We start from the raw sequence: 26,882 nt of genomic DNA, 5'->3' as shown, positions 1-26,882 counted from the left end.
TGCGGCACTCCCTCAGTACTGACCCTGTGACCGTGCGGCACTCCCTCAGTACTGACCCTCTGACAGTGTGGCACTCCCTCAGTACTGACACTCTGACAGTGCAGCACTCCCTCAGTACTGACATTCTGACAATGTGTCACTCCCTCAGTACTGACATTCTGACAGTGCGGTGCTCCCTAGATCACATGCACTGGTCCTTTTGACTTAGGACTGAGAGTTGCGAAGCTTCGAGCAGACAATCTGAACCAATGCTTGCCACGCCTGTGCTGAGGGCGGGCCAGTCATTACTACATTGCCATTTGTGGGATCTTGCTGACCTTAAAATGGCTGCTGCATGCCTGACACTACATCAGTGACCGCTCTTCCAAAATAAATATTTCGCTGTCCTTGAAGAGCTTTAGGACATCCCAAGGTGGGAGGGAAAGATGCTGGAAAGATGTAAACTCTCTTCTTACACAACCTCCCCCAGTCTGACTGGTAATTAATCAGTCCGTTGTAAACTGTTAGAACGTCCTGGCTTCAGTTATGGATCGGATCTCAGCAATGCTTTGTCTGAGAGTCAAATCAACTGTTGATTTGGAGAGATTAGATACTACCTGTACGCAGTGGCTCCAGCCTCTGGCACTGACTCCTGTGTCCCCCTTCCACACAACACTCACAACTCACATTTACATTGCACCCCGCCCCACCCCAAACCCTGGGACAGCCAGTTGCTCCAACCCGCATCTCGGCAGAGTAATCAGAATGACATCGAGTCGCACAGGGAGATATTAAAGACAGGATGACCAAACACACTGTCAAAGAGGCTGGTTCATAAGGAGCACCTTAGAGTAGGAGAGGGAGGGGTGGAGAGGTTTAGGGAGGTAATTCCTGGGCAGCTGAAGGCACAGCCGCCCATAATGCAGTGATGGGAATCGGGGGATTGTGGCAGAGGCTTGAACTGCAGAGATTTCGAAGGGTTCTCAGGACGGGAGGAGGTATCTCTCCCTCTTCCTGCCTCTCACTATCTGCCTCTCTTCCTCAAAAGGCACTGGGAGCAGAGTCTTTGAACATTTTTAAAGCAGAATGAGACAGATTCTCAATTAACGAGGGAGTGAAAGGTTATTGGTAGTCGATGGGAATGTGGGGTTGAGGTTACAATCAGACTAGCTGTGATCTGGGGGAGCAGCTCGAGGGGCCGAGTGGCCAACTTCTTGCTCCTAGTTTGGATGTTCTCTCTTTCCCATTCCTTTCAGTTGGCCAAATCTTTCTCTCCTCTTCCTTTTCCCAGTTTCTCCTCCCTGTCTCTCCACAGGTTCTGTATCTCTTTCACTTTCCATTTCGCTCACTTTGTATCTCTCCTTTTAATTTTTCTCTCCCTCTCGTACACTCTCTCTCTCACTTTCCCTCCTCTACCTCTCAATTCTTCCTCTCTCACTGTCTCCCACTCCATCCATTGTTCTCTCCCTTTCACCACTTCCTTGTCCCATTCTCTATCCCTCTCCTCCACTCTCTCCCCATCCACACCCTTATTCCCTCCTTCTCCACCTCCCATTCCTTCTCCCTCTCTCTGTCACTTTACTACCTCTTATCCTTTTCCTAAGGGGAAGTATTGGGGGAACTTCTATTAAAAATCATTGGGGAATATGTTAATTTCCTTGGAACTGCCTCATCCCTGCACAACAATAAAAGGGATCTAATTTCTGTAATTTCCTACAGGTCAGAGAGACAGCCACTGCAACCAGCTTAAAATCAGCAAACCTTCATCAGAGACCTGAGGGAAGGGAAACCTTAAAAGAGGGAATAAATATCAACGTACCATGCTTGGGGAATCCACAGATTTCTCAGTGTTCAAAGAAGCATGCCCATTGTCAATCTGAAAGAACAAAGAATTTATCAGTCCACAAAGTCAGAGTGTGATAGGACAGAGAGACAGACAGACAGAGAGAAGGAGCATCAAGAGGGAAAGTGGAAAGGCTGACAGAGAGAGAGAGGGTAAGAAGCCTTGCAACACCAGGTTAAAGTCCAAAAGGTTTATTTGGCAGCACAAGCTTTCAGAGTCTCAGGCTCTTTCATCAGGTGAGTGGGATTTCAGTTCATAAACAGGACATGTAAACACAAACTCAGTTTACAAGATAATGATTGGAATTTGAGTCTTTACACGTAATCAAATCTAAAGGTACAGACAATGTGAATGGAGAGAGGGCCAAGTACAGGTTAAAGAGATGTGTATTGTCTCCAGACAGGACAGTTAGTGAGATTTTGCAAGCCCAGGCAAGTCATGGGGGTTACAATTAGTATGACATGAACCAAGATCCTGGTTGAGACCGTCCTCATGTGTGTGGAACTTGGCTATCATTGGGAATTGGCTACTGACCCTCAGTACTGACCCTCTGACAGTGCGGCACTTCCTCAGTACTGACCTCCTGACAGTGCGGCACTCCCTCAGTACTGACCCTCTGACAGTGTGGCACTGCCTCAGTTCTCGCCGGCGCAGACTCGATGGGCTGAATGGTCTCTTTGTGCACTGAAGGGATTCTCTGCGTCTCTACATTCAGGCTCAAAGGCATGATGTACTGACTCTCAGGCCTGAAGGTACAAGTCATGGCTGTCGATGAAGGGGCAGACACGTTAAGAGAGGGAGGCAGAGTGCAAAAAGCAGAAGAAGTGATTGAAGGGTAGAGCTGATTGAAGGAGGTGACAGAGCTGCTGTAATTAACACACAACAATATGGATTCAACTTGCATCTTGAATCTAGCAATATATCCCAAGATGCTTCCCAGGAGAAATTCCCAAACAATGTTGGACCTCAAGCCACATAAGGAAATATCAGGGACAAGTGACCAAAAGCTTAGTCAAAGAGTTTGGTTTTTAAAGAGCTGATAGAGAGAGAGAGAGAGCCAAAGAGAAACAGAGAGAAAGTGACAGAGAAACAGAAAGATATGGAGAGAGAGGAAGAGCAACGTAGAGTGAGAGAAAGAGAGAGAGGTGGAGAATTTTAAGGAGGGAATTCCAGAAACTAGGATCCTCCAGGGAGATGCTCAAGAGGCTGGAATTCGAGCAGCGCAGAGATCTCGGAGATTTGTAGGGGCTGGAGGAGGTTACAGAGGTAGGGAGGGGTGAAGGGGCCGGAGGAGGTTATAGAGATAGGGAGGGGTGTAGAGGCTGGAGGTGGTTACAGAGTGAGGGATGTAGGGGCTGGAGGAGCAGAAGAATAATAATTTCCTGAAGCAGCAAAAACAAACAGGAGGAAAAGATATTAAACTCACATCAGGTGACAAATAATAAATGCATGAAGGTAACAGCATCAAACTGCAGAGCCAGTGAGACTATCTGGGTGCTTGGTGCAGAGTCATGCACTAGTATCATGTCATTCAGGAAGGACTTACCTTGGACATGGAAAAGCAGTAACTGAGGTCCACGATGACCAGCAATGTCAGAGCGATGGAGAGAAGTCGCAATTTCATCTGAGAGCTTGCCATTTCTGCCTGCCTCCTCTGACCTTCTCTGGCTCTGGTTTGAGGGGTTGGTTTGTGAGCAGCAAGAGCTCACTGCTCTTTATACCTGCCTCACCAAGGCTGAGGGGCGGAGGCACTGGGGGGAGTTGATGTTTGAGCAAATGACTCAGGAACTTTTCCAGGAATTGTGTTTCCCAAGTGCCTGATGTTGAAATTGGAACAGTGTAGGTATGCACACAGGAGGGTGGGGGGTGCGAACAGACTGGAATGGGAGTAGGGTCAATACTGATATTACATTGACAAACAAATAGGTTTCACAACTAGTAGCTTCCAATTCAACTGCCTGGGGCTCAATAAGCTCTGAAATTCCCTCCCAAATCCTGCCCACTTCTGTCCCCGAGCTGTCCTCCTTTAAGACGCTCCTTCACAACCTACCTCTTCAAGTGAGCTCACCATGGACCTCCCGATCCGCGAGGCTGTGTGTCCGTGGTTAACAGTCCTATCATTTATGAATAACATCTTTTTCTACACCCCAGCTATAACTGTAACACCACATTCTGCACCCTCTGTTTTCCTTTTCTATATACAGTATGCTTTGTCTGTATAGCACGCAAGAAAGAATACTTTTCACTGTATCCCAATACACATGACAATGATAAATCAAGTCACTGATCTGGGCATGACCCCTGCGAGCAATTGCAGAGAGGTTTCAATGCAGAGGATGCCATTTGGTACCCTGCTAATGCCAAAGTGCCACCATCTCTGTTTGGCCCATTCTGCACCCACTCCTTCCTCATCCTTAAATCTTAATGCAACATCAAAGAGGGGGATGCCCTGAGATATTGCCATTACCCGAGGGATCTGCGTATCGACTGTGCAAAACCATGATAGAGCAGATTTCAACAAGAGCATAACTCGTGGTACTGTGTTAGGGGACACACTTCTCTAAAAGGCCCTATTTCGGCTCATGTGCCTCCTCAGATCAAAGCTCCTCAGACAGTCTCACTGGGTTTAGTAGACCTGCTCCTTCCACCTGTCAGTCAGAAGGTTATGGTGTGAGTCCCCACGACAAAGCCTCGAGACAGATATTACACACCAACATGTCCAGCGCCAGTACTGAGAGAATGCCGCACTGCCAGAGGGTCAGGACTGAGGGAGCGCCGTGCTATCAGAGAACCAGCACTGAAGGAATGCCGCACTGTCAGAGGGTCAGTACTGAGGGAATGCCGCACTGTCAGAGGGTCAGTACTGAGGGAGTGCTATGCTATCAGAGGACCAGCACTGAAGGAGTGCCGCACTGTCAGAGGGTCAGCGCTGAGGGAGTGCCGCACTGTCAGAGGACCAGCACTGAAAGAGTGCCGCACTGTCAGAGGGTCAGTACTGAGGGAGTGCCGCATTGTCAGAGGGTCACTACAGAGGGAGTGCCGCACTGTCAGAGGGTTAGCACTGAGGGAATGCCACACTGTCAGAGGGTCAGTACTGAGGGAGTGCCGCACTGTCAGAGGGTTAGCACTGAGGGAATGCCACACTGTCAGAGGGTCAGTACTGAGGGAGTGCCGCACTGTCAGAGGGTTAGCACTGAGGGAATGCTGCATTGTCAGTGCCGCACTGTCAGAGATGCTAGCTTTAAATGAGACACTAAACTGAGCTTTCTGCCTCTCAGTTGGTTTAGAAGATCCACAATCACTATTTGGAAGAAGGCTGGGCATTGGGAGAAGTGACAGGGAGGGGAGAGTGGGTAGAGGATGTGGTGGAGTTCTCTCCTGTGTCCTGGGGCTGGAACTTACCCCTCATTCAACATCACTGAAACCGATATGAAAGCAGTGGCGGGCTTGGTAAAGAGTCACTCTGACCAGTCCTGGCTCTATTCTCTCTCTACAGGGACTGTTAAACCTGCTGCGATTTTCCAGTGTTTTCTGATTTGATTTCCCTAAGACCAATGATTTGGGTCATTATCACACTGGTGTTTGTGGGACCTTGCAGTGTGTAAATTGGCTTCAGGTTTCCTACATAATGACAGCAACCACACTACAAGAATAATTATTGTCTATGAAACACTTTGGGGGTGTGCTGATGTGGTGAAAGGCACGAGGGAAATGCAGGTCTTCAGAATCCCTTAGGCGATTTGATGCTTTATTACTTGTGCCTGTTTGCACACCCTTGTTGACATCCCGGAATAAGAAATGTGATGGGGCAGACAGAACCAGGTGAAGGAATGAAATAAATCCTTCAATGAAAGGCGATAGATGAAGAAATCGGAATAAGTCTGGGATATATGGATTAAAGGGGAAGAGGGACTATTCTTCCTATTAGACTGGAGTCAATAAATTGTTTGCCAAGAGTGGGATACTTTGTGGTGTCCCCTTTGCAGCCCTGTCCTCTCGGTAAATCAGTAACTCTCTTGCTGGTGTGGCGTACGATACTGCACTGATTCCTGGATATTGCACTGGTTTGTTTTCTCCTGTCTCCTGGCCCGAGACCAGCAATAAGGTCCTTGGGGCATCGACTGCCTGGCACCTGCAATTATCAGTCCCTCACAGCGACCTTCATATCATGCAGAAAATCTGACACTGCGCAAAAACAAAGTGGGAAACTAAACACTCAGGGCTGGATTTTGTGACAACAAATCGGGCAAGCATGGTAGCACAGTGGGTTAGCACTGCTGCCTCACAGCGACAGGGACCCGGGTTTGATTCCCGGCTTCAGGTGACTGTGTGGAGTCTGCAAATTCTCCCTGTGTATGTGTGGGTTTCCTCCGGGTTTCCCAGTTTCCTCCCACAGTCCAAACATGCGCAGGCTAGGTGGATTGGCCATGCTAAATTGCCCCTTAGTGTCCAAACATGTGTAGATTAGGGGGATTAATGAGGTGACTACATGGAGTTATGAGGATAATGCCTGTGAATGATGTTCTGTTGGAGATTCGGTGCAGACACGATGGGCCAAACGGCCTCCTTCTGAACTGTAAGGAATCTATATTGATGCTCTGAGAGAATAAATTCCTCCTCATCTCCCTCTACAATGGCAGAACCTACATTTTTAAACTGTGTCCCCCTAATCCTAGATACCCCCACATAGGGGAAACATCCAGTCAGCATCCACCCTGTCAAGCCCCCCTCAGAATCTTGTATGCTTCAGTAAGATCATCTGTCATTCTTCTAAACCCCAATAACTGTAGACCCAACCTTCTCAACCTTTCCTCATAAGACAAACCCCAGGAACCTGAACTTTCTCTGGTGCAAGTGTATCGTTCCTTAAGGAGACCAAAACTGTACACATTGCTCCGAGTGAGGTCTCACCAATGCCCTATACAGTGGTAGCAAAGCTTCCCAACTTTTATACTCCATCCCCAATATTCCATTTGCCTTCCTAATTCTTTGCTGTACCTGAATGCTAATATTTTGTGACCAGGTACATGGATACCCAGGTCCCTTTGTACCACATTCTACAGCCCCTCCCTATTTAAATAATATTCTGTTTTTTTATTCTTCCTGCCAGTGTGGACATTGTCACATACATTATACTCCATCTGTCAGATTTTTACCAACTCATGTTACCAATCTGTATCCCTTTGCAGGCTCTTTGTATCCTCCTCACAACTTACTTTCCTGCCTATCTTTGTGTCATCATGGAATTGCTACTGTGCACAGGGAGGGGCCATTCAGCCCATCGTGTTTGCACTAGCTCTCCAAATAAGCAGTTCACCCGATGCCATTCTCTTGCCTTTGACTCCTGTTTATTGACTACAACTCAGCCTTCAACACCATTATTCCTACAAAGTTCATCTCCAAACTCTGTGGCCTGGGCCTTGGCTGTTCCCTCTGTGAGTGGATCCTTGACTTCCTAACCCACACATCGATCACAATCAGTAAGGGTAAGTAGCAATACTTCCTCCATGATTATCCTCAACACTGGTGTTCTCAGCCCCCTACTATACTCCTTATTCACTTACGACTGTGTGGACAAATTCTGCTCCAATTCAATTTTCAAGTTTGCAAATGACACCACCATTATGGGTCAGATCGTAAATGAGACATAGTACCGGAAAGAGCGAGAATCTGGTGGAATGGTGCAACGACAATAATCTTTCCTTCAAAGTCTTTAAAACAAAGGAAGTGTAATGGAGGACATGCCCCTGTCTACAGCAACAGGAACAAAGTCAAACTGATTGAGACCCTCAAGTTTTTAGGTGTCCAGATCACCAACAACCTGTCCTGGTCCCCCCCATGCCGACACTATAGTTAAGAAACCCACCAACGCCTCTACTTTCTCAGAAGACTAAGGAAATTTGGCCTGTCAGCTACGACCCTCACCAACTTTTACAGATGCCCCATAGAAAGCATTCTTTCTGGTCGTATCACAGCTTGATATGGTTCCTGCTCTGTCCAAGGCCGCACTAAACTACAAATAATGTAGCCCAGTCCATCACGCAAAGATGGTAGAGAATTCCAGAGATTCACCACTTTCTGCTAGAAGAAATTTCTACGCATCCCAGTTTTAAGTGACTGATCCTTTAACTTGTAGCTGTGTCCCCTTGTTCGAGACTCTCCCACTAGTGAAACATCTCACCACCGACTCTGTCAAGCTCCCTCAGGACATTTTTGAATAAGGTCACCCCTCACACTTCTAAAATTCGAAGGATTACATGTCTCTGTAATGGCTGTAAACAGAGAAGGAAAAAAGCTAAGGAGGGGAAAAAGAGCATGAAACAGAGGAAAGTAAATCTGACTGACGATATGAAAGGGAAACAGGTATATTGAAAGAGAGAAAAGGGTTGTAGAGAAATGAAGACAAACTGAGCGATAGAGGAAAGGAGAAAATGGAGATAGCTGGAATCAGAGGTCAAGAGAAAAGGTTTGTAGGGTCTTTGAGGGAAGGGCATCAAGCTGAGGCCTTGGGTGGGGATTTTCCAACTGCTCTCGTCCTGAAACCGGAAAATCCTGCCAAGGTCAATGGACCTTTCCATGGTCCGCCCCACACCTGCTCCAATTCCCGTGGCGGGCTGGATGGAAAATTTTGGCCCCTTAATTGTGTTGTTTTCTTCCCAGAGGGAGCTGAACAACTAAATGTGTCGAGCATTTTCTGCTTTACCTTCAACATTCCCAGTATTTTGCCTTTGTCAACCGCAGCGGGGGTCTGGGATGTCATGTGTTGATCGCTCAGCGTTTACTATGTGGAGACTGTCTGTCACCAGCACTGTTGACTGTGTGTCCAGAAACATTTGGAGGACATGAATGTTCTAGCTTTGCATATGGGGGGGAGGGTGGGGTGGATGAGGGGGGTGGGGAACGACTCACCAACTGGCTTCAGCCATTGACTCAGACTTAGGTCAACTGCAACTGGTTTCTCTCAGGCGCAAGGATAGGAGGAGGCCAGTCAGCCCCTTGGACCTGTCTAGCCTCTCAGTACAGTCATGCTGAGCTAGTCCCACGTCCTTTTGTCCCATCTCATTTGATGTACCGTCGGGTGACAAAAATCTCTCAGTCCTACGAGACTAAAACCAACCCTTTGATCACGTATCGATTCCCATTTTGGGAAAGAGAGTTCTGAATTTCTCCCACCCTTCAGATGTGGAACTGTACTCTTCATTTCACTCCTGAAGGCTCAGCTTCTCATTCTCAGACTCTGCTCCCCCCAACAAGTGTAAACAGTTTCTCTCAATCGACCCTGATCTGTTCTCATTAATACTGTTGATAATTTGGATCAAATTCCACCCCTTAACTCTCTAAATTCCAGGGAGACAAACCTAGTTGGTGTTTAATCTCTCCTCGTAATTTAACCCTTGCACCCCTGGTTTTGCCCGCTCCCCCCCCCCAGCCAATTGTCAGTACATTCTGCCAAAGGAGTGGGGCCCAGAATGTCTCAAGTTGTCTCTGGGTGTGGTCTGAAAGGACGTCACAAAGATTGAAGCACAACTTCTACCCCTGATAGTCCTGATAGAAAGGACAACGTTCCAGGAAGCTACTTTCTCCATCTCTCTCACTATCTTCCTGCTCACTTTCTCCCACTTCACCTTTACCTTTTACTTTTGTTCTGTAAGTTTCACTCTTTCTGACCCTCTTTGTTCTCTCTCTCTCTCCTCTTCTCTCACTGTCTCTCACTTTCTGTCATTCTCTTTCCTCTCTCTCTCGCTCTCTTGTTGACTCTTTCTTATTCTCTCATTCTTTCTCTGCCCCAGCTCTTGCCTGTCTCCTACATTCTCTCTCCCCTCTCTCTCTCTCTGTCTTCTGTCTGTTTGCCTGCCTGTTTCTCTCCCTTTCCCAATCTCTCTTGTCTCCCTATCCTTCTCTGTCTGCGTTTCTCTCTTGCTCACATTCTCACACACTTTCTCCCCTCCCTTACTCAGTCTCTGTCTCTCTAGTACTATCTCTCGCTCTCTCTTCCACACGCTCTTTCTCTCGATGCTCCTTCTCCTGGTTTCCCTCTCTCTCTCTCTCAATCTCACTCCTCTTTCTCTCAGTCTCTCTCTCGCTCTGTCTGATTCTTCCTCCCTCACTCATAATCATTTTCTCACTCTCCTCTCGCCTTGCTGTCTCGCTCTCTGTCTTTCTCTCCTTATTTCTCAGTATCTCAATCTCCCTTTGTCTTCTCACTCTCCCACTCTCTCTCAGGTTCCTTCTCTCTGTCTCTCCCTCTGACTCAATCTCTCTTTCTCTCCTTTAAGACAGTGCTTAAAAACCTGTCTCCTCAACTGAATTTTTGTCACCCCGTCCCTGCCTCAGCTTTTTGAAGGAGACTAAGAAAACTCAGCATGTCTGTTATGACTCTCACCAACTTTTACAGATGCCCCATTGAAAGCATCCTTTCTGGATGTATCACAGCTTGGTATGGCTCCTGCTCTGACCATAGTGGAGGGCATGCCCCTGTCTACATTAATGGGGATGAAGTAGAAATGATCGCGTGCTTCAGATTTTTAGGTATCCATATCGCCACAACCTGTCTTGGTCACCCCATGCTGACACTGTAGTTAAGAAAACCCACCAATGCCTCTACCTTCTCAGAAGATGAAAAAAATTTGGCATGTCAGCTACAGCTCTCACCAACTTTTACAGATTCACCATGGAGAGCATCCTTTCTGGTTGTGTCACAGCTTGGTATGGCTCCTGCTCTGCCCAAGGAACTACAAAAGTGTTGTGAATGTAGCCCAATCCATCATGTAAACCAGCCTCCCATCCATTATGTCTACACTTCCTGCTGCCTTGGCAAAGCAGCCAGCATAATTAAGGACCCCATGCACCCCGGACATTCTCTCTTCCACCTTCAAGTGTGTGATCACATATCAGTTGACTCAAGGTCAGCTTCTTTCCTGCTTTTGAATGAACCTCCTTACATTAAGTTGATTTTTCTCCAAACGCTGGCTATGACTGTAACACTACATTCTGCACTCTCTCCTTTTCTTCACCCTCAGTACTCTATAAACAGTATGCTTTGTCTATAGAGCGTGCAAGAAAAAATAATTTTCACTGTATACTGATAAGTGTGACAATAATAAATCAAATCAAAAACTATCTTCTGAAGAGGCTCATCTTGTTAATTACCTTGAAAGGATTTCTTGATTCAAGGCCCGACATAAATGCAGCTCTTCCTCTTGTCACAATTATCTGAATATCATCGTCAATTAATTTGAAACTCAGATTGATACATTTTAGTGGGAAGGAAATTATTGATGACAGAAGCAAGGCAGGGAGATAAGACCAGCCATGATTTGAAATGACAGAGTACGTTTGAGGGGCTGATTTGCTTCCTCCTCTGTAACAAGCTGAATGGGGCCTCTTCCTATTCTTAAGTAACAGGCTCAAAGGGCTGAATGGGGCCTCCTCCTGTTCCTGTGTAACAGACTCGAGGGGCTGAATGGCCTCCTCCTGTTCCTGTGTAACAGGCTCGAGGGGCTGAATGGGGCCTCCTCCTGTTCCTGTGTAACACGACACGAGGGGCTGAATGGCCTCCTCCTGTTCCTGTGTAACAGGCTCAAGGGGCTGAATGGCCTCCTCCTGTTCCTGTGTAACAGGCTCGAGGGGCTGAATGGGGCCTCCTCCTGTTCCTGTGTAACAGGCTCGAGGGGCTGAATGGCCTCCTCCTGTTCCTGTGTAACAGACACGAGGGGCTGAATGGCCTCCTCCTGTTCCTGTGTAACAGGCTCGAGGGGCTGAATGGGGCCTCCTCCTGTTCCTGTGTAACAGACACGAGGGGCTGAATGGCCTCCTCCTGTTCCTGTGTAACACGCTCAAGGGGCTGAATGGCCTCCTCCTGTTCCTGTGTAACAGGCTCGAGGGGCTGAATGGGGCCTCCTCCTGTTCCTGTGTAACAGGCTCGAGGGGCTGAATGGCCTCCTCCTGTTCCTGTGTAACAGGCTTGAGGGGCTGAATGGTCTCCTCCTGTTCCTGTGTAACAGGCTCGAGGGGCTGAATGGCCTCCTCCTGTTCCTGTGTAACAGGCTGCCAATTCTCGACAGCCTTTGGTCTTTCAGGATCCCAGGAGTTGATGATGAAGAACACACATCAGCTGACTCGGGGACCCCTCTGCTCCTATTTGGGAACTCCACATTTTCATTCCAACAGCCTGTCAAGTCAAGTGCACAGGGGAACCAGGCACATCGATTCCCGTTACCATGTCGATTGAGCGTGCACTCAGCATTGAGTTCATTGACTTTAGACTGAAATATCTCCGCTATCTTGACCCACACTTTTCAGACGAAAACATGATGTCCCAGTGCAACTGCGCTTGTTGAACAGGCTCGAGGGGCTGAATGGGCCTCCTGCAATTTTCGGGGCAGGTAGAGAGAATCATGGTGCCTATTTGGAGCCGCTCGCTCTGTTTACACAGTCCAGTTAATCTTGCCGTGGTGCCTGTGAGTAGCAGTGTAGGTGACAACAGGACTGGCCAAAATCTCTTCCCCTCACCAACTCCATCAGAGCAGGTGTGGGTTGCTTCAGTCCAGCAGTGATAAGACAGCCCCAGTCCACAGTCCGTCCTCACAGTCAGTGACCCAGGGCAGGGAGAGGCTGCACATCTCACTGCCGGAAAATAACCAGCAGCGGCCTTGACAATTCAAATCAGCGCCATCATTATTACCTAACCTGCTTCCCGGCAGGAGACAATCCCCTTCCAATTCCTCACCGTTTTGCAGGCTCCAGACAACCAGACAAACAATGTTCCCAAACAACTGAATCTGTAACACTTCAAATGTCAATTTCCTAAAGAATAGGCTCAAATTCAACACTGACTGGTAGAAAACAGACCCTCTGACAGTGCGGCACTCCCTCAGCACTGACCCTCTGACAGTGCGGCACTTCCTCAGCACGGACCCTCTGACAGTGCGGCACTCCCTCAGCACTGACCCTCTGACAGTGCGGCACTTCGTCTGCACTGACCCTCTGACAGTACAGCACTCCCTCAGTACTGACCCTCTGACAGTGCGGCACTCCCTCAGTACTGACCCCCTGACAGTGCGGCACTCCCTCACTACTGACCCTCTGACAGTGCCTGACTCCCTCAGTACTGAGCCCCTGACAGTGTGGCATCCCTCAGTACTGTCCCTTCCACTCCCATGGCCTATCCCCATTACCCCAATCATTTAACATGGCCAGTGCATCCAACCAGCACGTCTTTCCAACCATGGGAGGAAGCCAGAGCCCCTGCAGTAAATCCACGCAGACACAGGGAGAACCTGCAGACTCCACTCAGACAGTGACCCAAAGGTGGAATTGTACCCATGTCCCTGGCGCTGTGAGGCTGCAGTGTTAATCACTGTGCCTCGCCTAAGGAGGGACATCCCTCAGTCATTTCTGAAATTCCTATGTGCATCTGACTTGGATTGGGTGGGGAGGAGATTTACTTGAATAGTTCCAGGGCTATTATTGTGCCGGACTGGGATAAGTTGGGATGATTCCCCTCAGAATGAAGAAGGTTAAGGGGGAGATTGAATCACGGTGTTCAGAATCACAAGGGTGGTACGGAGGGTGTTTGAATGGAGTGACTGAGGTGAGCGAGTTTCCAGTGACTGGAGGCTCAGTAACCAGAGGGGACACAGATTGTCACAGATCAGGAAAAGAACCAGAGTGGGGGGCGATGAGAAGAATTTTATTTTGGACATACGGCGAGTTGTTTTGATCTGGAAGGCATTGCTTGAGAGGGCGGTAGAAGCAGATTTAATAGGAACTTTCAAAAGGGGCACTTGAAGAAATACTGGAAGAGGAAATGTCTGCTCCCCCATGCTGACACTATAGTTAAGAAAGCCCATCAATGCCTCGACTTTCTCAGAAAAAATTTGGCATGTCAGCTACGAGTCTCACCAACTTTTACAGATGAACGATAGAAAGCCTTCTTTCTCGTTGTATCACAGTTTGGTATGACTCCTGCTCTGCCCAAGACCACAAAAAACTACAAAAGGTCATGAATGTAGCCCAATCCATCACGCAAACCAGCCTCCCATCCATTGATTCTATCCAACTTCCTGCTGCCTTGGCAAAGCAACCAGCATAATTAAGGACTCCACACACCTCGGACGTTCTCTGTTCCACCTTCTTCCTTCAAAAAAATACAAAATCTGAGGTCACATACCAACCGACTCACGAACAGCTTCTTCACTGCTGCCATCAGACTCTTGAATGGACTTACCTTGCATTAAGTTGATATTTCCAGACACCCTAGCTATGACTGTAACAGTACATTCTGCACTCTCTTGTTTCCTTCTCTATGAATGGTATGCTTTGTCTGTATAGCGCGCAGAAACAATACTTCTCACGTTAACACATGTGACAATAATAACTGAAGTCAAAACCTTACAGGGGTAGCGGGAGAGAGTGGGGACTAATTGGATCAATCTTTCAAAGAGCTAGCACAGACACAACAGGATGAATGGCCTCATCTTGTGCTATTTAAAGCACAATGGTGTAAGTTAATGTCACTGTGAAGGCTGGAACTGATAGCTCAATCCCATCTGCCCTGAGGGACAGACTGTGAAACACTGACACCTCTTAAACAGAACTAGTATTTCTGAGGATGTCCACATCCACAGTTACAAACACTAAACATCATTAGTTACAGGATTGACAATCCAGTTAGTGTCTGCTCTCTGTCACATTGCCAACCTCACTCCATCGCTCAGTTACCACAGGAGAGGAAGGCCTCTCCCCAATCCAGGCCGGAGATCCTCCCTTGCCCCAACATAGATGTAAGCTCATGAACTGCGTCCAGTGCTGGCCTGCGTATTTGAGGAGGATACACTTGCATTGGAGGCAGTTCAGAGAAGATTTGCGGGTCTGATCCCTGGGTTGAAGGGGGTTTTCGAATGAGGAAAGGTTTGATCAGGTTGGGGCCTGTAAACATTGGAGTTTAGAAGAGCGAGGGGGAGATAATACTGAAACATGTAAATCTGTGAGGGGTCGAAACAGCGTGGATCCTGAGAGAATGTTTCCCCCTCACAGAGGGAATCTAGAATTAGGGGACAGTTTCAGAATGAATCATTGAAGCACTACAATGCAGAAGGCGACCATTCGGCCCATCCAGAATGAAGGGCTTCCCATTGAAAATGAGGAGGAATTTCTTCTCTTCGAGGGTGGCCAGCCTGTGGAATTCTCTCCCCCAGACAATCTTGGTCCATATCCCTCTATACCCTCCATATTCACAAACCCATTCAATGCCTCTTAAATGATGCTAATGTGCCTACTTCCTCCGCCACCTCTGGCAATGCAATGCGTTCCAGGCACCCAACATTCTCTGCATGAAAAACCTCCCCCGCATATTTCCCTTCAACTTTCACCCTCTCATCTTGAATCTGTGTCCCCTTGTAATTGACACTTCTACCCTGGGAAAAAGCCTCTAACTATCCAACCTGTCTCATTATTTTGTAGACCTCGATCTGGTCTTCCCCTAAGCCTCCATCTTTCCATTGAAAATAATCCTAGTTTATTCAACCTTTCATAGCCAACACCCTCGAGACTAGGCAACATCCTGGTGAACTTTCATTGCATTCTTTCCAAACTTCCATGTCCTTCTAATAATGAGGTGACCAGAACTGCGCACAATGCTCCAAATGCAGCCGAACCAAAGTTTTATACAGCTGCAATATGATTTCTCAACTCCTGTACTCAGTGCTCCAGCTGATGAAGGCAAGCATGCCATGTTCTGTCTTAAGCACCTTGGCCACCTGTGTTGCCACTTTTAGGGAACTGTGGACCTGCGTGCCGGGATCCTGCTGTATGTTTATGTTCCTCAGGGTTCTGCCATTTACGGTGTAATTCACATCTTAATTTGATCCTCCTTGCATCACCTTGCATTTTTCCGGATTAAATTCCATCTGCCATTTCTGTGCCCAAATCTCCAATCTAGCAATATCCTGTTGTGTCTTCTGACAATCCTTGGCACTATCAGAACCTCCACTAATCTTCATGTCATCTGCAAATTTACTAATCAGACTCCCATATTTTCCTCCAGATCATTTATATGTACTACAAACAACAGAGGTCCCAGCACTGATCTCTGCGGAACACGACTAGCTTCAGATCTCCATTCTGAAAAACACCTTTCCACCGCCACTCTCAGTCTTCTATAACCCAGCCAATTCTGTATCCATCTATCCAACCTATCCGAATCCATGTGATTTTAGTTTTTGTATCAGTCTGCTGAGTGGGACCTTGTCAAACTCCTTACTAAAGTCCATATAAACGACATCCACAGCCCTGCCCTCATCAATTATTTTTGTCACCACTTCAAAACAGTCAGTCAAGTTGGTGAGACATGTCATGCTCCTTGTACTCTATGTCGGAAGCTGAAAGCATTTACATTCCCCAGGGTCAGCTTATGTGCTGGAAGTATCTCCAGCACATAAGCTGAAGCCCAGGTTAGGGTGAATAGTGGACATTTTTTCCCAGGGCAGAAATGACAATTACAAGGGGCACAAGTTCAAGATAGTATGGTGTACTGGCCTTCATCAATCAAGGGATTGAGTTTAGGAGTCGGGAGATAATGCTGCAGCTTTATAAGACCCTAGTCAGAACCCATTTGGAGTACTGTGCGCAGTTCTGGTTGCCTCATTACAAGAACAATGTGGAAGCTATTGAAAGGGTGCAGAGAAGATTTATAAGGATGTTGCCTGGATTGGGTGGCATGCCTTATGAGGATAGGTTGAGCGAACTCAGTTTTTTCTCCTTGGAGAGATGAAGGATGAGAGGTGACCTGATAGAGGTTGATAAGATGTTGAGAGGTATAGATCAGGAGAATTCTCAGAGGCTATTTCCCAGGGCTGAAATGGTCGCTACGAGAGGACATGGGTTTAAGGTGCTGGGGAGTAGGTACAGAGGAGATGTCAGGGGTAAGTTTTTCACTCAGAGGGTGGTGGGTGAGTGGAATCGGCTGCTATTGGTGGTGCTGGAGGTGGATTCGCTAGGGTCTTTTAAGAGACTTCTGGATGAGTACATGGGATTTAATAGGATTGAGGGCTATAGGTAGGCCTAGTAGGTAGGGATATGATCAGCGCAACTTGTGGGTTGAAGGACCTGTTTGTGCTGTAATTTTTCTATGTTCTATGTTCTATAAGCAGGAGGGGGGGAGGTTCAATGGAGATGTGCAGGAAAAGTGTTTTACACAGAGGGTGATGGGGACCTGAAATGTACTGCCAAGTGAGGTGGTTGAGGCGGTTACGTTAGCCACATTTAAGACTTATCTTGATAGGCATATTAACAAACGAGGAATAGAGGGATGTAAGCAGTTGGTTTAGATAGGTAAGTGTGATCATCTTAGGCTTGGAGGACCAAAGGGCCTGTTCCTGTGCTTTATTGTTCGTTGTTCTTTGTAACCATCTAATGCTGTTCTGAATGCCTCGATTGAAGCTGTCAAGGGAATCATACCAGGAATGAAACACTTTATGCTCACGTAATGCCAAAATCAAAAATAGTTGGGGTCTAGCCTAGTGTTATACTATACCTTGGAGTTTCTGACCTTGTCTTGAACAATATGGAGATGATGATTCCTCTTGTGGGAGAAACTAGAACTAGGAGTCACTATTTTAAAAAGGGATCACTCATTTAAAGACATGAAAAACCTTTGCTGTCAGAGTATCTCTTGCACAAAAGGCAGTGGAAGTAGACTCTTTGAATTTGTTGAAGGCAGAGGTCGATAGATTCTTGAAAAACAAAGGGATGAAAGGTTATTGGGGATAGGCAGGAGGTTATAATCCAGTCAGCCTTGATCTTATTGAATGGAGAAGCTCAATGGACCAAGTGACCTAGTCCTGCTCTTTGTATGTTAGTATGAGAGAATCTAACCATCACCTCTTGACATTCAACAGCAATCATCATCGCTGAATTCTGTAATATGGACATCCTGGGGATTACCATTGACCACATATTTAATTGGATCCACAATATGAATACTGAGGCTACAAGAGCAGGTCAGAGGCTGGGAATTCTGCACCAAACAATGCACCTACTATCTCCCCAAATGCTCTCCGTAATGTAGAAGGCACCAGTCACAAGTGTGTTGGAATGCTCTCCACTCAATTGGATAAGTGCAGCCCCAATAAATGTCAAGAAGCTTCATACCATCAAGTACCAGCAACACACACACTAGGCTTTGGAGAGGTTGCAGAAAAGAAATACCAGGATGCTGGCTGGACTAGTAGTTAAGAGCTCTAAGGAGTGGCTGGACAAATTTGCATTGTTTTCTCTGGAGCAGCAGAAGCAAAGGGGAGATTTGATAAAAATCTATAAAATGATAGTCAGAAACCTTTTCCCAGAGTTGAAATGTCTGATACTCAGCGTATGCACTTAAGATGAGAGGGGCAAGGTTCAGAGGAGATATGAGGGGCAAGTTTTTTTACACAGTGGTAGATTTCTTGGATGCGTTGCCAGGGATGGTGGTGCAGGCAGATACAATAGAAGTGTTTATGTAACTTCTGGACAAACACAAGATTATGTCATGAATAGAGGGTATGGAGCAAGGCAGAAGGGATCAGTTTGATTTGACTTCAAGCTCGGCACAACTTTGTGGGCCGAAGGGCCTGTTCCTGTGCTGTATTGTTCTATGTTAACACAGACTGCACTGATGTAGACAGGAGGCTCAACCCCAACTTCTCAAATGCAGCATGATGGCCCAGTGGTTAGCACTGCTGTCTCACAGCACCTGGATCCAATTCCAGCTTCAACCACTGTCTGTGTGGAGTTTGCACATTCTCCCCATGTCTGTGTGCTTTCCTTCAGGTGCTCCGGTTTCCTCCCACAGTCCAATGATGTGAGGGTTGGGTGGATTGGCCATGCTAAATTGCTCCTTAGTGTCAGCGGGGTTATCAGGAGTTACAGGATAGGGTCTGGGTGGGACTTTTCTCGATACAAGTCCAATGGGCCGCATGGCCTCCTTCTGCACTATAGGGTTTCTGTGATTCTGTGAAATGAGTGATCATTTCAAATCCTGCCAACAATGTAAAAAATTCTGTGAACTAATAAAAACAGGGTGTGGGAGTCTGTGTAAACTCACGTTCTACAGTGATGGACCCCTCCACTGCTCCATGTTCATTCTCTGCCACGCACTGATAGCCTCCAATGTGCCAGGATGTAACATTAAAAATCACCAACCACAGCTCATTATTGGACCTTGTTCTGTTCACTGTGACATTAAGATGTCTCCATGTCAGGCTAGAAGCTGGGAAGCCCTCGACAGAGCATTTTATCACTGCAGAACTCCCCTCAATTATATTGATCGATGAAGGGTTAATCGTATGAAGATAAGTAATTCTGAGATTCCGTGGTGCATCTAAAAACAAAAGAGGTTACGTTGACTGTGAAGCACAGAGACTGTGAGAATGTGAAAGGTGTGATAGCAATATAGCTGCTTTCAAAACAATACAAGTAAATCAGACATTTCAGTTTAGCACTGAGGGAGTGCTGCACCATAAGAGGGTCAGTACTGAGGGAGTACTGCACTGTCAGAGGGTCAGTACTGAGGAGGTGCCGCACTGTCAGAGGGTCAGTGCTGAGGGAGTGCCGCACTGTCAGAGGGTCAGTACTGAGGGAGTGCTGCATTGTCAGAGGGTCAGTACTGAGGAAGTGCTGCATTGTCAGAGGGTCAGTGCTGAGGGAGTGCCTCTCTGGAGGAGGGGCAGATTGATGGAGCACGATAGGGGTGGAGGTGAAGCCTTTCATATCATATGTTCAACTCAATTCCCATCTGCTTTCTCAGCTAAATGATCTCCTAGTAGTATTCAAATCAGATTTCTCATTGGCTAGTTTTTATCAGTTGAACTCCTTCTCATCAGATTGCTGTTATAAAATGTAAATTGTTTCCGCTTTTGTAGAATGAATTATATCTGTACTCACATTGCACAGTTAGTACAAGAATCCGCTCCGATGTAACAGATGGATATCTCACTCTACAGGTCAGATTGTGTCCGTGGTGTTTGAGTGATGGGATCAGGGTCAGAACAGAAGTATAGGTCAGAGTGACACCATGCTGAGTTACAGTGTTTGAGACTGATCCAGGTTTGTCAGTGGCAGTGTCCCAGGTTAAGACAGGTGCTGTTCCATTGCACGTTGTGTTGAAGGTGCAGATTATGTTCACGCGCTTTCCTGCAATAATTTCAGCAGGGAATATCATGGGTTTATCTGTGAAATCTAACACATAGAGAATGGATCCTTTTAGATAAATATAACATGAAGATTCAGTTCAAATAGAAATCACAGTCTCATAAGAGAAATCATTGTTACAAGGAGGAAATCAGAACTGAGAGATTAGAATGATCAGGAAAGAACAAGCTGGTTCTCGTCTCTGGAAAAGAGAATCTTAAGGGTGAAATGGATTCAACAGCGCCGATATTTCCACCTATGGGAGTGACCAGAGTTGGGAACCATCAACAGAAGGCGGACACTATCAGGAACAGTTTGAACTGTTCCCTCTCACTGTCCATGATCAAATATATTTGTATATGGATATATGTGGTTTCTGACCCGTGGAGGACTTGCGTCAATTTGAACAACCCAGCAACAAACTTGTGTATTTAAAAATGAAAGAGGTTAGTTTATTTCTCACACTTGCCCCAGAAGTTTCCAAAACATTGACATCTCATCCATGCTATTGCGCACACAAAAACTAACTACATTTGAAGCTAAAACAATAATTATAAAAATAGAAATTTAAATCAGTCGCTCTTTCAGTGCAGGCCTAATGTTTCAGATCCATGTTATTTAATACTCTATCCGAAGGGAAGGTTTCTAAAATGCAAAAATTTTTAGGTAGTTACGAAGGTTCCTAGAGTTGATCTTATTTCTCATTGAGAGTCGAATGTAAGTTATTGAGTAATGATAACACAGCACTTACCAGAAACACGAAGCTGGGTTACAGGCTGAGAGTTGTAATTATTCTTGTTGTCAAATTCTACTCTGAAATAATAAGGTCCAGCATCTCTCTGTGTGATGTCGTTTATAATGAGGGAACAGTCGCCATCTTTCAGGTCTCCAGACAACCGGGTCCGATTGCGGAACTGTGGTATCTCACGATTGTGATCCTTGGAGTGAGAGGCGATAAATGATGATGATTGTTTCTTATTAAACCAGATTCCGACTCGTGGCTGGTTTCCCAGACATGATGGATAACTGTACTGACATGGAATCTGTACACACGAACCTTCCTGCGCTGTCACCTCTCGTGGAGTGTCGACTCTCCACTCCTGTGATGGTTCAGCTGGGGAGAGATGTATCAATATTTAACACTGGATGGTTTGTGGATGCCCTACACTTGATATCCACCCTCTCCGTCACTGGCACACGGTGGCTGCAGTGCGGACCATCTACAGGACATAGAAAACTCATGAGTGTTACATCAACAGCACCTCCCTCCCCTGTTACCTCAGTCACCCATAAAGACAATATTTGATTATAGTGTGGAGGTCAAAATGTACGGCTTTTAAACAGGATTAGAGAGATGGATGGGATTGGATAACTTGATAACATTGATGGACGCAGTCAGTGCATTTAATCAATGACATTAAAGTGAGTGTTAGAGGTTACTTTAATTTTGAACTGGAAGCTATTACCAGATTATTGATAATCAGACACTGTCAATAATAAGCTGTGTTTTGTGTTAACATGTAAATATCACAGTTTGAGTGTTGACTGAATTATTGAGTAATTATAACACAGCACTTACCAGAAACACGAAGCCTGGTTACAGGGTGATAACTATAGCTGGGACCATTGTCAAATTCGATTCTGAAATAATAAGGTCCTGCATCTTCCTGTCCGATGTTGGTAATAATCAGGGAACAGTCACCATCTTTCAGATTTCCAGGCAGCCGGGTCCGATGGCGGAACCGTGGCATCTCGTGCCTGTGATCCTTGGAGTGAAAGGCTATTAACGATCTTCCCCTTTCCTCATTAAACCAGACTCCACCTCGGGAATGGGTTTGCAAATGTGATGGATAAGTGTAATAACATGGAATCTGTACACACGAACCTTCCTGCGCTGTCAGCTCTCGTGGAGTATCACCTTTCCACACCTGTGTCAGTCCAACTGGGGAGAGAAACATCAACATTTAACACTGTATGGTTTGTGGATCCACTAGACTCATTATTTACCCCCTCCATCACTGGTGCACAGTGGCTGCAGTGTGGACTGTCTACAGGACATACAAGGAACTGCCTAAAGTTCCACAATGGATGGAAGAGAATCCTGGACACAGGAGTGAACAAGTTCATCCTACATTGGCTCATGGTCCTCAGGGACCAGTTTAATGAAGCAAATCTTCCACCCAACACAATGTCTACAAGGCGCAACAATGGAAATACATTCAGTGCTGATTGACAAGGCAGGACAATGGATTAGGAGCCCCAATAGCTCCCATCATCATTACCGTCATGAATCAGCGATTAGCCTTACCTGCCTGTTAGCTCTTCAACATAGATGATTGGCTAATGTGATTCCAAATAATTGGGACAATTCGTGTATTGATTGTCCAAGGAATCTCAATTGACTTGTCAGAGTTAATTGATAGATTTTGTAAAAGCGGACAGATTTAACACCCCTGCATTAGATTCAAATCGTATAGTAGTCAAATATTTATACCTTAAGGTGCTAACGTTAACAGAGCCCAAACACAGCTCCAATCAGCGGGCAACCGAGAGGGTGTCTGACCTGACTGCCCTTCCACTGTGGCTACATTCACAGCTGAGTGCCCCCGGAGATGGGGCCTGTCATGTCTACGGGCACTGCTGAGGCAGCACAGGGAGTGGAATGTTTTATTGATCCTTCTAATCATCTTTTGGTTTAATTTTTTTTAGTTTAATTTCTGCTTTGTTTTTGTTTCAGGAAGTTCCTTCTTAAGGGTTATCCTTCTCTGTTTATCCCTGTTTTATTTAATTTTGTTTAAAAAGACTGACATCAGCAGTAGTTGCCAGCAAGGCTGTTTAGTTTTTAGAAGAACAAATTATTTTCCAGCTAGATTACAAGCAAGCTTTTGGGTGACGGTTTAATTAAAGTTAAATTATAAACCCATGTGGTCAAGAGCACAATTTTAATGTACTGTGTGAGCAGTCTGTATCTGTGAGTTGGGGCTGAGAGCTGCATTAGTTTGCCATCCCTATTATTGTCGTATGATAGCTATATCACAGGAGGGTGGTCCTTCAGAGGTTTCACTGGGGTAGCTCCTTCCATGCTTGAATCATAAATAAACTACTGTGACCTGTCCTTGGGTCTCTTGTGGTTGGTTGAAAGACATCCACCACAACAATTCCCATTGTCTAAAGGATAATTTTTGATCTAATCCCCATGTTGTTGTATTGTTGATTCTGATGCAGCATTGGAGACAGTCTTGTCTGCAAGTTCAGCACTGACCCTGCTCCAGCGAACACTGTGAAACACACTGAGGTTAGCACCCCTAGCCTGAACTTTGCATGTCTCAGAGGTGTTGCTGTGTTGGCTTCACAACTTTCCTGGATTGTCACGTTGCATTTTAGTTGCTTCAAATTGTATCCACACTAAAAGCTGATGAAAACAGCTCATCTGCAGATTCATATTTTAAGAAGAATTTAAAGTGTTAATGATTAGAAAATTAATTCATGGAATGATAGAGCACAAAACGAGGCCATTCACTTTCCTGGGCCTTTGAAAAAGATATATCATTAGAATAAAGCCCTCCAAACCCGTGCCAATCATGATGCCTGAACTAAACTAAAAAAACTTTCTGCCTTTCCTTGGTCTATATCCCTCTATACCCTCCGTATTCACAAACCCATTCAATGCCTCTTAAATGATGCTAATGTCCCTGCTTCCTCCGCCACCTCTGGCAATGCAATGCGTTCCAGGCACCCAACATTCTCTGCGTGAAAAACCTCCCCCGCATATTTCCCTTCAACTTTCACCCTCTCATCTTGAATCTGTGTCCCCTTGTAATTGACACTTCTACCCTGGGAAAAAGCCTCTAACTATCCAACCTGTCTCATTATTTTGTAGGTCTTCCCCTAAGCCTCCATCTTTCCATTGAAAATAATCCTAGTTTATTCAACCTTTCATAGCCAACGCCCTCGAGACTAGGCAACATCCTGGTGAACTTTCATTGCATTCTTTCCAAACTTCCATGTCCTTCTAATAATGCGGTGACCAGAACTGCGCGCAATGCTCCAAACGCAGCCGAACCAAAGTTTTATACAGCTGCAATATGATTTCTCAACTCCTGTACTCAGTGCTCCAGCTGATGAAGGCAAGCATGCCATGTTCTGTCTTAAGCACCTTGGCCACCTGTGTTGCCACTTTTAGGGAACTGTGGACCTGTGTGCCGGGATCCTGCTGTATGTTTGTGTTCCTCAGGGTTCTGCCATTTACAGTGTAATTCACATCTTAATTTGATCCTCCTTGCATCACCTTGCATTTTTCCGGATTAAATTCCATCTGCCATTTCTGTGCCCAAATCTCCAATCTAGCAATATCCTGTTGTGTCTTCTGACAATCCTTGGCACTATCAGAACCTCCACTAATCTTCATGTCATCTGCAAATTTACTAATCAGACCCCCATATTTTCCTCCAGATCATTTATATGTACTACAAACAACAGAGGTCCCAGCACTGATCTCTGCGGAACACGACTAGCTTCAGATCTCCATTCTGAAAAACACCTTTCCACCGCCACTCTCAGTCTTCTATAACCCAGCCAATTCTGTATCCATCTATCCAACCTATCCAAATCCATGTGATTTTAGTTTTTGTATCAGTCTGCTGAGTGGGACCTTGTCAAACACCTTACTAAAGTCCATATAAACGACATCCACAGCCCTGCCCTCATCAATTATTTTTGTCACCACTTCAAAACAGTCAGTCAAGTTGGTGAGACATGTCATGCTCCTTGTACTCTATGTCGGAAGCTGAAAGCATTTACATTCCGCAGGGTCAGTTTATGTGCTGGAAGCACATAAGCTGAAGCCCAGGTTTCAGAGCCGCAGCAGTGGCTGGGGTTACTATGAAGCATCCAGGAGGCAGAGAGGATTGTGGATAGTATGTGTAGAGGCAGGCTCAGAATCCCAGGCAGTAAAGGAATGGGTGTGACCACCTGACAGAGCAAGAGGACTGGACAGAAAGTGCAGACATTTCCCATGGCAATTCCCCTACAAAACTGGTACACTGCTTTGGATATTGTTGAGAGGAATGGCCTTCCAATAGTTATTGGGGATTCAATTGTAAAGGGAATAGATGGGACATTCTGTGGAAATTAACACAACATTAAGGAGAAAAATATTAGCTCGGGTGATTTGGAATTTGTACAGATAGGGCTGGGAAACACTAAGAAGCAAAAAACATTCATGGGGGTTGTCTCTACCTGTAGTGTTGATGTAGGGAATTGCATTAAACAGGAAATTAGAGACACATACAATAAAGGAGCATCTGTAATAATGGATGATTTTAATCTACAAATAGATTGGACAAGTCAGATCAGTCACAATACTGTAGAAGAGGAATTCTTAGAGTGTATATGAACAAAGAACAAATAAAATTCAGCACAGGAATAGGCCCTTCATCCCTCCAAGCCTGCACCAACTATTCTGCCCGACTGAACTAAAACCCCCTACCCTTCCAGGAGCCATATCCCTTTATTCCTATCCTACTCATGTATTTGTCAAGAAGCCCCTTAGAAGTCATTACTGTATCCGCTACCTCCCCCAGCAACGAGTTCCAGGCACCCACCACCCTCTGAGTAAAATGTCTGCCTCATATATCTCCTTTAAACCTTGCCACTCGCATCACCTAGTTAATGACTCTTTCACCCTGGGAAAAAGCTTCTGACTATCAACTCTGTCCACGCCTCTCAAAATTTTGTAGACTTCTATCAGGTCGCCCCTGAACCTTCGTCGTTCCAGTGAGAATAAACCAAGTTTCTCCAACCTCTCCTCATAGTTAATACCCTCCATACCAGGCAACATCCTGGTAAATCTTTTCTGCCCCTCTTGAAAGCCTCCACATCTTTCTGGTAGTGTGGTGACCAGAATTGAACACTATATTCCAGGTGCGACCTAACTAAGGTTCTATAAAGCTGCAACATGACTTGCGCCCCGGCTGATGAAGCCAAGTATGCCGTATGCCTTCTTGACTAACTTCCCCATTTGCATTGCCAATTTCAGTGACCTGTTTACCTTTGCACCCAGATCTGTCTGCCTAGCAACACTCTTAAGGGTTCTGCCATTTATTGTGTTTATGGATTGGTTTCCTGGACTAATGCTTTGAAGAACCAATTAGAGAACAGGCCATCCTAGACTGGGTATTGTATAATGAGAAAGGTGTAATTGGAAAACTAGTTGTGTAGCACTCCTTGGTGATGAGCAACCAAAATATAATAGAATTCTTCATCACGTTGGAGAGTGTCATAATTGATTCTGAGACGAGGGTCTTGAATCTGAATACAGGAAACTACACGAGTTTAAACAGGCGTGATTTGGTTTTGATAGATTGGGAAATATAACTTAAAAGGATGTTGGTGGATAGGCAATGGCAAATACTCAAAGAACGCATGGGTGAACTGCAACAATTCCTGTCTGGCGCAAAAGTAAAATTAGAATGGTAGCTAAACCATGGCTTGCAAGGGAAATTAGAGATTGGGTAAGATCTACAGAAGAGGCATACAAGTTGGCCAGAAAATAAAAACGACAGAGCTGAGAAGAGGGAGTTTAGAATTCAGAAGAGGAGGACCAAAGGATTGATTAAAAAGTGGAAAATAGAGTACAAGAGTAAGCTTGCTGGGGAACATAAAAACTGACTGATAAACTTTCTATCAGTATGTGAAGAGATAAAGATTGGTGAAGAATGAGGGGAGAATCTCACAGAAACCTATAAAATTCTAACAGACTAGACAGGGTAGATGCAAGAAGAATGTTCGAGTGTCCAGAACCAAAGCTCACAGTCTGAGAACGCAGGGTAAACCTTTTAGGACACAGATGAGGAAAATTTTCTTGACCCAGTGAGTGGTCAGCCTGTGGAAT

The 26,882-nt window shown here is 45.8% G+C and overlaps 1 protein-coding gene across 1 annotated transcript in view; it reads right to left on the bottom strand.

The window, feature by feature from the left end:
* LOC145354064 (sialic acid-binding Ig-like lectin 13) overlaps positions 1 to 26,882 on the bottom strand; it is a 30,112-nt gene that overhangs the window by 451 nt on the left and 2,779 nt on the right. The window contains exons 2-6 of the mRNA XM_080205194.1: positions 21,570 to 21,932; positions 19,745 to 20,038; positions 18,906 to 19,181; positions 13,934 to 13,961; positions 1,799 to 1,855 (exon numbers count right to left, since the gene is read on the bottom strand). Coding sequence (XP_080061320.1) covers positions 1,831 to 1,855; positions 13,934 to 13,961; positions 18,906 to 19,181; positions 19,745 to 20,038; positions 21,570 to 21,932 — 986 coding nt within the window. The 3' untranslated portion in view covers positions 1,799 to 1,830. The remainder of the gene's footprint in view (positions 1 to 1,798; positions 1,856 to 13,933; positions 13,962 to 18,905; positions 19,182 to 19,744; positions 20,039 to 21,569; positions 21,933 to 26,882) is intronic.

The sequence above is a fragment of the Carcharhinus amblyrhynchos genome, chromosome 16, assembly GCF_965287045.1.
Source record: "Carcharhinus amblyrhynchos chromosome 16, sCarAmb.v2.hapA, whole genome shotgun sequence".
NCBI lineage: Eukaryota > Metazoa > Chordata > Chondrichthyes > Carcharhiniformes > Carcharhinidae > Carcharhinus > Carcharhinus amblyrhynchos.
The sequence above is the reverse complement of the archived record's forward strand: the minus strand, read 5'-3'. Positions and strand labels throughout refer to the sequence as shown.